General features: G+C 42.7%; 1 protein-coding gene across 2 annotated transcripts in view; it reads right to left on the bottom strand.

Annotated features, from left to right (window-relative positions):
• The window catches only part of PREX1 (phosphatidylinositol-3,4,5-trisphosphate dependent Rac exchange factor 1), a 718,002-nt gene that overhangs the window by 36,863 nt on the left and 668,952 nt on the right, over positions 1–12,187 (bottom strand). For both annotated transcript variants that reach the window (XM_069243446.1, XM_069243447.1), the window contains exon 32: positions 11,400–11,441. In XM_069243446.1, coding sequence (XP_069099547.1) covers positions 11,400–11,441 — 42 coding nt within the window. The remainder of the gene's footprint in view (positions 1–11,399; positions 11,442–12,187) is intronic.

Below are 12,187 nucleotides of genomic sequence, written 5' to 3'. Positions count from 1 at the left end.
GCAGTGAGCTGGCTTCCATATCATCTGGACAGCATTTGTTCTGCAGAGGGTATGGCAGGGAGCTCAGAAGCCTAGGGTGACCAAAAGGAATATCAATAAGGAAATGAGAACTTTATGTGGGGGTAGAGGGATTACAGCTTTGGAGCATACAGATCTATGTTTCGAGGATTTTTTTTTAGAGGGGATGGGGGCACTTGTCCTTAATGGGCATGGAGCTTTATCTCTTCCAGCTGAGAGACAGTTTGAAGCAACTATTGAACATTGTTTAGCGGGCGGGGGGACAGAAAATTTAGAGAGTCCTTTTTCTGTGTGGTGGGGGCATGGCAAATTGCCATAGTCCTCTGACATTTAGGGTTGTTGAAACTGGCTGTCCAGGTTAATTGGGTACGGGATGAGAACAGTATACATGGACGAGCAAGAAAGTTAAATGTTCGTTCATAATTTATATTAGTTACAGGTTCAGGGTCATGATAAAATAGAAGACAGTTAGAGGATAGTAAGCAGTCCAAACAATCAAAAGAAATACAGGATTACAAGGTCATGGAGGTGGGAAGGGTAGGGGAGGTGGGTGAGTTATAAAGTTCAATTGTTGTATCATGAGGCCAGTAGTTTTGTAAGGCAAAGGACAAGGATTTTTAATGTAAGTGCACCGGTTTCCAACAAAGCAGCTTTTTTCACACCCATATGCCTGGTAACTGTGGTCAGTAATGATCCTCTCTCTTCCCCAAGTTAGGCTACTGTCAATGATAGAATCCTTGAAACTGAGATGTGGTGGGCTCATTCTCCTATAGCGCTGCAAAATCTTATCAATGGCAGAACTCCTAATACAAAAAAGTCTTTAACCTAATGTATCATCAAAATATGTCATCTTAATTTAACTGAGCTTCGATTTTATAACCAACTGCCTGCACTAATGAATCCATACTTCAGTCAAGTAGATGACAGCATTGCCATTATCTCAACTTTGTATTACATGAGTTGACTCTGCCACAGACTCACTCAATGAAGGCAAGGGAGGGGTCTCAGAAAGAAAAGTTTCATTCAATATGCAGCGCATTTCTGAATCTTAATATTGTCCTTGCCGTTGTCATTCCTATCAGAGTGACGTGATTTTTTTTTTGGTTGAAGCAGATTGCATTTAAAAAGAATATTTTATTTTCCACACTTGTGGACTGCTTTTAAGTATACAAATCATGTGACACTGTGAGAAATATGCATGTAATGTAGATGTACAGTCCCAAGAAAACCACAAAATGGCTGCAGATTTTACCACAGGAATGTTGTCAATTTTCTGAAGTAAAGCAAGTGAGGCACACAGCTGCAATGAGTGACAATGTCATTTCAAACAGAACCCCCACAACTGATTACTTTTGCATCAATGGAACCAAAACAGAAAACATTACTGTTCAAGCTCGTTCATAAGAAGATTCTAGTTGGGTGACCCACAACTTAGGAATAACCTCACTCCCTATCATAAAAATATTTTGGACTATAGGCACAAACTGCCACTTAAACATGCAGCAAAATGCCCTTCCACTGCCAGAAACAACCATTAGATACACAGTACAAAAGCCCTGGTGATAAGGCATCAGCAATGTAACAATCAAGGTCACCCATTAAAATCAACAGGCTGCAACGAGTCCTGAATCAAGTTGTTAGACAGCTCCTAAAGATAAATACCTGAATTAGAAGCACCCCGCTGGTGACTAGTGAAGGTCAAAATTAAACACAGCCATTAGTACCATGCAGAAGGCCCACTTACACAGAGCCCAAGGTATCTGTGGAAGCGGCATCCGTATTGGGCAAGAATCACCAAAAAGCAAATAGTGTTGGACCTGGCATCCTAAGGGTGGTCTTACCTCAGACTTTTTGCCTTTACCGTCTATTTTGTTGCTGCATCTTTTTGTTGGCCTTAGGACTCTGAGCACTTTACCACTGCTGAACAGTGCTAAGGTGCATGTGCTTCGCAGGGTAACACTGGTGTATTCACAATTGGCATATTTAATTTACCCATAGGTCCCTTGTAAAGTGGTGTAACATATACCCAGGGCCTCTAAATTAAATGCTACCAGTGGGTCTGCAGTACCAATTGTGATACCCACTTAGGTATCCCTGTAAACATGTCTAAGGCCTGCCAATGCAGAGCCTTTGTGTACAGTATAACTGCCACTCTGACATGGCATCTAATACCTGTTGCCAAGCCCAGAACTGCCCTTTTCTTACATGTAAGTCTCCCCTAAAAAAGGCCCTAGGGAGCCCACAGAGCAGGGTGCCATGTAGGCAAAAGGCAGAACATATACTTTCTAAAAGTGGCATTTCTAAAATAGAAATAATAAATCCAATGTTACCAGTAAAGAGGATTTATTATTACCATTCCAATGGTTCTAGGCATGATGCAGCTAGGCCTCTCAGATCAGGAAATACAGCTTAAATGTATTATAAGGAATTCCCAATGCTGGCCTAAGAGAGGCTGGCCTCATGGTAATGAAATACCAGGACATAAAAACGTACCTTTATGTTGGGAGAGACGGTTCCGTCTCCTTCCTCCTCGGACTCCCGGATGCACAAGGCTTCCAGACTTCCCTCCAATCACAACCCTGCTGTCAACAGCATGACAGGAGCATCGTGATTGGTCTGAGCACCCTGCTTCGGTGCTCAGACAGGGAGGAGGGCCCTGTGTACTTTTTCCTCCCGGCTGTTCAGTACAGCCGGGTGGAGAAATGCAAAGTGTACATGACTGTTTGGCCAGCTCAACACGGCCGGCCAAAGCGTCATGCGCACTTATGTGCACATAGCCTTCCTCTAGCCCAGTCCTGCCCTGACCCTGCTCCTGAGGAAAAATAAAATACTGATAACGTTATGTTATCATTTTATTTTTCCCTTTCGTCCACTGCAAAAAGCAGTGGGGCAACGCTCCTTCCCCTTAGCAGAGGAGCCGCCGCTCCCTGGTTGCCTGTGCCGCTCACAACTTTCAATTTCAACCCGAGTAGCTTTTGGCAAACTTTGCTGTTCGCATCTGTGAACTGCCAGGAGCAGTCCTGCCTTCCTTTGTCACTCGCTACTTTCGAACTCAACCCAAGCGGATTCGTCAACTTCACTGCTCCCATATGTGAACTGCCCGGAGTGGCCCTGCTTACCTATGCCGCTCGCTGCTCTCAGACAACCTGGATGGCTCTGCCTAGCTTAGCTGCACACCGCTCCCCGAGAGCAGCACAACCAGGACAGCACCGGAAATCCATCAGGACATCCCACATGTGTGCCAAGGATTACCTGGCACCATCCCCTTTTGATCTCTATATTTGCTCATCAACCATGCTTTATCTTTGAGTCTGCAAAGCCAATATTGTCGCAATTTGTAAATTGGATTTGTATTGTACTGAACTTATAATTAACCAGATAAACAAGCTTTGTTTTTCTACATCAGTGTGAAGTCTTTTTCTGTGGTGTATCTCCTGATGTTATTGTGAGTGTTTTGCACAAGTACTTTACACATTGCCTTCTAAGTTTCGCCTGCCTGCTCTGGGCCAAGCTGCAGGATAATTTATGTTGTGTTATTGATTTGCCCTGACTAGGATCAGGGTCTCTACTCGAACAGGGTGAATACCTCTGCCAACTAGAGGCCCAATTTCTAACAGTAACCACTAACACAATTTCAGGCAGCAAAATCAGAAGGGCAATCTCCTCAAAGTACAGGGTCTCTGGGACAATGACGCTATCATCCCAAAGGTACCTCCTGGCCGTGTCTTGGTACACACAAAAAAAACCTTTCCTTAGCCTCTTCAGTAGTCCCTTGACTCAAAACTGGCATTTCATAATACAGTAAACGTGTATTATTTGCATGCTACCGTATCATATTAACCTCTCCACCAACAACCAGAAAAACCACCACCAAAATCTAAATTAAGCTGCAACCTCACAACTACTAAAATGCATACTCACATCCTCACAACCACCACCAGGCACCAAAATCCAAATTTTCACCCATCTGTCCCACACCACCAACCACAAAAATCCAAAGGAACCCACATCACAACCACTTCAACCAGAGGAAGAGGAGGAGCCTCTTTCTTAGCCATTACTGCTATCTTCACAAGGCAGTGGCAAATTTATTATTCAATGTCGACCCAAATATTCAAACAAGTCCAATAATACACACGGGAAGTGTCAGAAGGTCAAATTTCCCTCTCAGAATGAGTTTTATTCTGGACCTAACAAGTTTAGTGCATTTTTGCACAGATTAGGATTATTGAAGGAACACCACAGGTGCATTTGACGAAGGGTGTTTGATGGAAATAGGGGCCCTGTTCATTTCTCTTGTAGCAGGTTCACACTTTCCCTGCAAAATGACGACCCCAAAGTTTAGCACAAGTGTATCAACAGTGTGAGGCCAAGGTGGACACAGTCAGAATTTCACAAAAATCTAGCCTCAGCTATGCAAGCTCCTTCCTGTGTTCGTCACATCCTAACAGAGTGAATGTAGCTTCAGGATACTACTGACATACTGGAATGCATGACAAGTATTCTGCTCCAATGTGTGTTGCATTCATTGTCAGTGCCACTGAAATTATGCGGTTCTGCAGCTGCAGAGTTTTCAGCATAATTAAGAATTTCTTGCACTTGCCTCATTATCTTCCATCTTCTGTATGGTTTCCAGATTTTAACAGAAAATGTTGTATCCAGTTTAGATGGATGAAAAGTAACTAAAAACTGCATCACACATGGTGCTGTACAGTGGTAGACCCCTTATCAACTAACTGTTCACTGCTTTGTTGGTGATTGACATATATAGGTGTTAAACTGATACTAATGAAGTTAAGCTGTTGCACAGTATTGAAGTGTGTTATAAGTACAATCTAGTGAAATAGAGGGGCACAGCTTCAGGAGGGGTGTTTGGGGTGCTACATCCCCATAATAAAGGAATTATGTAGTCAATAGCTGGGTACTGGTGCTTTAAGTCAGGTATTGTGAGGTGTTTGTCAGATTTCGCTTGGGATTTTTACATTCACATGCAAACACACACGGATACTCTTGTGTTTGTTTTAAAGGTCTTAAAAGGGTTGTTTTACAAAATATTGAGTTTTAAGTCCCCCTGGCAATCAGCACTCCTCTCCCTTCTTCCTGCTCCTTAATTCCCCCCTCCTGCCCTGCTTCTCATCTAGTGTATATTAACCAACATGGCTGTTGGAAAGTCTAAAGTACGCCCTCCCTAATCTAGACCAAGCTACAGCCCTGGTGAAAATACTGTTGCAGACCGAGGTGGGCAAACCACTGAAGGCTCCAACCTGATACCTGACTCTGGCTCAACTTAATATCCTCTTGGACCCCTAAAGACAAAAACAAGCTGTGTCTACACATGGCTTCCTTCTGCCACCCACACTCTAACCACATGTGCCAAAAATCAAAGACAAAGCATTAACATCTGATGTAAAAGTGTAAAGAGATCCCCCTATAGGGCAGAATGGCACATTGTTAAATTATTAAACCTGAGATCAGTCCTTAATTATCTTGATAATTAATAACATTAAAAAAATAAAATTGAAAAAAATGTACCTCCACTCCTGCGCCTCTCCTCTGCTGCACACAGGTACAGGCTCCCAGCCTGCCCTACAGCCAATCCTGATGCTGCTCAAAGCAGCGTCAGGATTGGCTGGAAGCAGCGTCAGGATTGGCTGGGCGCTTCCAGCCGTTGGTGGGGGAGGGAGTGGCGGTGCTCATCCGCTAATAACTATAACTCAATTAAATGGAATAATCTGATATGCTAACATGAAATGTTTCTGCGTTTAAAATATTATACTTAGAAATCTGGAGAGACTATAATTTTTAGGGTCGAGCCTGCGTTGCATGTGCGCATGCGTTTCGCAGCGAGACTCTTTTGTATTTAGAAAAGGGCTCGGAGCCCTGTCAACTTCACGTCAGGGTTTTTTATTGGTTCGTGGGCTTGCCTAATAAAATCTGCTTGCTTTCATTAGTCGAAGGTACGCATATGTCATGCCTTTTCCGGTGGCTAGCCCTCCTCCAGCGCAGCGACCGAGTACAGAAAACATGTGATGTTCGCTGTTTTCCATCGGGCTCGTGGACTTTTTTTTCCTCTAATTTACAGCCCGATCTCGCTTGGCAGAAGTCGAGCGCTTTCCATACTTGATTTCACTTTTTCGGGTTATGTACATAAATGCACTTTTGCCCGATAGGTGAAAAGTCGGGTTAGGAGTTTACAACGCGATCAGCTCTAACATGAGCAAACGCGAGACCCGTTGCATTGTAAATGCTTGTTGTACATGTTGTTTGTTGCGTGACTCGCGTCCAAAACACTCCTTGGCTCGGCTCGGGCTCTTAGAGCCAAGCCAGACCATTGTCTCGGCTCTCCCTATTAATTTGTTCGTAGGCCCGCCTTTATGCAATAAGGCACAACATTGTCTTTTCTAGTTCCATAATTTAGTCAATTTTGAAATCTAATTTGAACCCCACTGCCGCATACCAATGGTTCTGTGTCTTTGTGCCTTCGCAGAGCATACGTGGAAGCATGTTCATTCAGGATAAACAAATCCCTTGCAGCTCAGCAGCTCAGCGGTGTTTTCGAAGGTGCATATCCAAGAAGCAGTTCTACGGTTTAGCTCGTGCCAGGCATGAGTGAAAACCCTGTGTGCCGTGGCGCGCGGTGTCCTGCATTCCTTCGGGGGCTCAGCAGGGCTGCGAGGTCACTCGTCACTCCACTATCTCTGCGCACACAGCAGCTTTCATTGACTGGGCTTCCTACACTGTCATGAATCACGGCTCCCCGGGGGCACGTGAAATGCAAAAATCGAAATAAAGGGACGGCTGTTTCAGCTCCCTCTCACACAACACAGGCTGTCTCTCTTCGACGGGGAGGAAGGGGAGCGACGGCTTTTATTTACAGTGCATAACTGCGCACTTCCCATGACCAGCATGGACCTTCATTGCTACGTACAAGCAGGACCCTGCAACCTCTGCCGCACATGCCCAGCACAAATACATTCAGTTGGAAGCCCCAGTAAAAGTGTGGTGCGGGTGTCCCTGGGTACCTCTTAACAATATATGTGGGGTGTACCCTTTGTGCTACGCCACTAATGGCACATTTGATCTAAAAAAAAAAAAAAAAAAAAAAGCTTCTGTGATTACACAGAGCTTTTTTACGTCTGCAACTGTCGGGGGAAAAAACACAAGGATGCTAGACAGTGTGGATTGAACTAGGGAGGAAAACTCCGAAATTGAAGGGAATCACTGACTGGGAGACACCAGTGTGGCGCAGGCTATCTTTAGTACTTTAACTTGAGCAACTGCTGAAAACACAGAGGACGCATTCACGTTAGAATATTTTTAAACTAGGAGGAATAAATTATATTTGAAATGAAAATATAATGTTCCCAGAGTGAGGGGCTCACTCCAGGTCACTACAGGCACTGTTTTTTATGCGCTGTAATAACCTAATGAATTCTGGGTGGATAATTATTTTTCTTAGCCATGGTATGCAAATGTGAATAAAGTGAAAATTATCCATGTTTGCATAATCCGCATTCTGCCTGCAGTGGACTATAACACGGATGAATTATATGCTGCATTCTTGCAGTGATCCATTGACTGCTTCAAAATAACTGGCCAGGTCTGCCAACTTTTAGATGCACTTCACCACGTGAACGGGGCGGTGGCCTAAAGGGGATGGGTCTGTGCAGAGGAGGGCCATAAGACAATTGCTTTTAAGAGGCATGAGGGCGCAGGATCATGAAAAGGAGCCAGGCCTTTGCCATGAGAACTGACTCTGACATCCCTCCTCCAAAAACAAAAGCTTCTGAAGCTTATGGTAATGTCCTGAAAAGTTTGCAAAAAACTATGAACATCAGCAGTGCACTCTCCAAACATGAGCTGGGAAGCTAAACTGCACAGGATTTTCGAGCTCATGTTATTTCCCACCATATGATATCCTGTCGCCTCCTCTCTGGGAGACCATGTGAGCAGAGGTGATATTTTGTGACACACAGTAAGATCATGCAGATCTGACTGTCCCACGTAATTCAGGGTAGCTTTAGAATTGGTTGTTCTGATTGGATGGCAGCAGCTAATCCGAATGGTCCTAATGCACGGTTTACTGGTTGAAAGGACTCTTGTGTTACAACCATTCCCAATTGCTGTTGTGATTGATAAGATACAATCTTTGGGCTTTCTCTCATAAGTGAGCAAGAACATAGCTGAGTGAGGATTTGAAGGGTGTCATACTAAGTTAAATAAGGAATCTATGCATAGATTATGATGAAGCAAAGTGAGAAGGTTAGGGTGTCAAGCTAACAATTTAACTATTGCAGTATGTTGTAGTCTCTGACGTTTTATGTGACATTCAGGGGCGGCTCTTTCGCAATGGCAAAGGACCGCCACTCCCCCGGCTAAGCCAGCAGCTGAAAAAATAAAACAATAGTTTATTATCGATTTATTTTTCAGTTGCTGGCTCAGCCAGCAATGAGGGGTAGGGCTGGTCCATGGTAGGGGCAAGGAGGGGGAGTGGAGTCAGTGCACTTAGGTGTGTGTGTGTGTGTGTTTGACCAGCCATGTTAGGCGGGCCAACCACACATGTGCACTTAGGTTTCTCCAACCCGGCTGTGTGACACAGTCAGGTTGGAGAAACTGCACGGACTCTTAAGCCGCTCAGACCAATCCTGGCACTGCTCTCATGCCTGGTTTAGCATGTGAGCATCACCAGGATTGCATGGGGAGCCTGTCCGGAAGTCCCTGGGACTGATGGGACACCAACGTCACTGAGAGGGACCAGGAGTGAGATGGCCGGTGTCGGAAAGGCACTTTTTTCTTTTTTTTAATTAACTTTTTTTTTATTTATCTGACCCTGGAAGGATTGCATATGGGCTTGATAGTATTTGGAGAATACTGGCAATGTGCAGAACTGTTCTCCAGTTTCTGATTCTGCTGACAGGCTCATTGGTCAATATTAAAAGCAAAAGACAGAAAGCCGGCAAATCTGTCTTCCACTGAAAAAGACTGCCTATCACTATGTAATTTAGGCCACAGCCACATTGGAAAGTATGATTTTGAAGTAAATTTGGTATTCAAGTTCTCTTAGCATACAGAACATGTTCCTTTCTTTTCATTCAGTATTATGCGATTACACTCGCAATTTCGGTACACCACCTACAATGATTGAGATAAATTGCAGGTAGTCATTATGTACCATCTAATAGGCCACAAAAATTTTACAGAAACGAAATTAATAGATACTTAACTAGGAAAGTACTGAGGGCAGAGTTCTGAGAGCCTGTTGGAAAACCCAAGCAATTACAGATTTCCTGCAGTGACAACGGAGGTTCTAACCATGAAGCAACAAAGGAAAAGGTGTAGGGACATTAAAATAAATTACCTACACACTGCGGGAGCAACAAAAAAAAAATTTGACAACAAAAAACTGGGATCACCCTGGTCACGAGGCAATGCAACATTTCAAAACAATATCAAAATTTAATATGCTGACTAAGTGTTTAACTTACGGGTTGTTAATTCATTTTAATTATTATATCGAGAATCTATATTTATACGTTCAGGGAGTTTTAAACATTGTTGACTTCTCATGTCGCTGCCATTTAAGAACATATTGGCATATGAAAAAGTGACTTTTAAAAAACTCCTTAGAATGTGGCATTCCGGCCGAGGTGAGCACATCCTGGCCGATATGCAACACTCTAAGGAGTTCACGTGACTAAATATAATATATCAATGTTCCAGTTCAGAGTCATGTTCAAGGTCGTTAAAGTTGACTGTCCCCAGAATGTGCAACTAGGTAGGTACTCTGGAGAAGTAGTACATATGATCCTAATTCGGGGGACATTGGTATGGTCTATCACATGCATATCAATACCCGTCACATGCAGTGGGGTCTGGCCATTCTAGAGGGCTCAACCATTTTTATATTTTACTCGCTCATGCATTCCTAGGTCACAGGTACTCTACTGAATGGTTTGTTTGAATGGATTTGGGTTCAAATGCTGTCTGAAGAAGAGGTACTTAATTTGTGCTCTCAAGCTGAGTTTGGGCACATACCTGCCCCTAAAACTGTGGATCACAAGGAATCTGTTCCTTTGGCTTTTCAGCTTGGAAATTCACTGATACAGTTAACTCCCCTAAAGTGCTGGTTCCTCGTCAGTATACAATAGGGGTCAGCTCCTTTAGGTTTCATAAGCTCATGTTCTGAAACAAACATGTACACTCTACAAAAACTTGTAACTTAATCCTGACTTCCATCATGAGACAATGAACCATAACAACTTTGGGTTTGATGTGACCACATTTTATCAAATTTAATGGAAGTCCGACAGCCCGATTTACACACTCCAGTTGTCGATTAATGCAGTAGTATAATTAATCCATCAGCAAGTATCTGGTCATCTATGAATCTCTATGGGGAGTTTAAGTATTATGTACAGAATTGGTAGTTCGCAGTTCCAATCTTTGATCAATGCATGTATTTATGGATTAAGGATAAATTACAGACCGAGACAACCTCCAGACGTTGGCTTTCTGTGCTAGGGTCATGACAATCCTCAAAGCTCAGGACCTTAGCAAAATATCATCTTTGCCTTCTGTGTCCATCAGCACCAGGAGTGATTGTTCTCTCTTACTTTACTTATACTATATTTGTCTGACATGTGAAAGAGCATACTGCATTCAGACCTCAGAACAAGGTCATAATGCTTGCATAACACAAACATATAAGCTTAATATTTATTAAAATGGCAACCAAAATGTATATCTTTGATAGATTACAGCTCTTTAATCAATAAATCCCAAACCAAAACTAAATAGAACAGGTTAATAGGCACATCTTCTATGAGGGTGTGAAGGACTAAAGCCTTTTTTTTCCACTAGAAAGATTATAATTTCTCAACAGAGCTAAATCTGTCCCTAACAATGGTTCAGAGAAGCTTGTTAAGTCAATGAAGGCAGATTTTACGTGCATATGTTTGAAGCTTTTTGACTATTAATAGGAAGCTTCTCAACCAAGTAATACTGAGGAACGATCACCTACCAAAGCACAACTGATAAACAAGATTACAGCTTCCACTGTTCTAAGCTAAAACAGCCTCCAATTATCACACTTTCTTCATGAATCAATATCCTGTCTTTCGGCCAATAAAAAAAAGCCACCAGGGCATGGTCTACATAGTAGAAGCTTTACTTGGTGGACTTTAAACTGCAGCTTTACAGCTGTGTGGCCAAATCATTAATAAGAGATACTTTATTTTTACAACGTAACACAATATTCTTGAAACATAATAGGCTAGTGCAAAATGCAAAGGGCCTTGCAACAAGGTTAACGTTGAAATCCAAATATGTGCACGTGCACAACCATTTTGAGCTAACCATACCAAATTAATACAAGGGCTCACCTGTGCATTTTAGCAAAGCCAAAAGAAGCTGATTTTCCCCATCTGAAAGACAAAGCAGAGTAACCAGTGTCATTTGTTTCAGAGTACGATGACTCACTGTTTTAGGTAATACTAAATCAAACTGAACATATGTGTGACTTTCTGATGTGCCTCAGGGGCTACTGAAGTGTTGTGTGAGGGGAAGCATGTGTCAATCATTCCCTCAAGACAAGAATACAATTATGGCCATGTATGATGAAATCAAGGAAGGTTAGGAAAAACCATGAATACACAGATATAGACAAGGAAGTTATGGTAGACTTGGCTTCCACGACTTTTTCCAGATAGAATTGCTCTTAACTCTAGCACCCTTTAGAAGAGGCATCTGGAGAGGACCTGTTAAATAATTTGGACCAATGAACAATGCACAGTAACACCCTTGTAACTGCAAGAAAGGGCCCAAAAAGGCAAATGCCTGGGTGGCGGCATAAAGGTGTTTTGTACATCCCAACAAAAGTAACTAGAGAGGGTCTGTACAACAGCCGAAAAACTTGAATACAGTTAGGAGGCTAGCATCAATTCTGCAGATATTTACAGCAGGAACATTAGAATATAAGATTAAAATGAGTAAAATATGTGGCATGTAAATCCAAAATCAAAATATACCAAAGACGAAGGAGCTAAGGGGGGATACAAATGTGCAAGTGAAGTTTAATGAAGTGTTTTGGAACTAGGAGTAAGGTAAATAAAGTCAGAAATAATTCCCAGAGCTCTGTCTTATACAATTAAAAAAGGTTCTAAAAATCTTC

The sequence above is a fragment of the Pleurodeles waltl genome, chromosome 7 (genome assembly GCF_031143425.1).
Source record: "Pleurodeles waltl isolate 20211129_DDA chromosome 7, aPleWal1.hap1.20221129, whole genome shotgun sequence".
NCBI classification, from domain to species: Eukaryota; Metazoa; Chordata; class Amphibia; order Caudata; family Salamandridae; genus Pleurodeles; species Pleurodeles waltl.
This window is presented reverse-complemented; position numbering and strand designations above follow the sequence as displayed.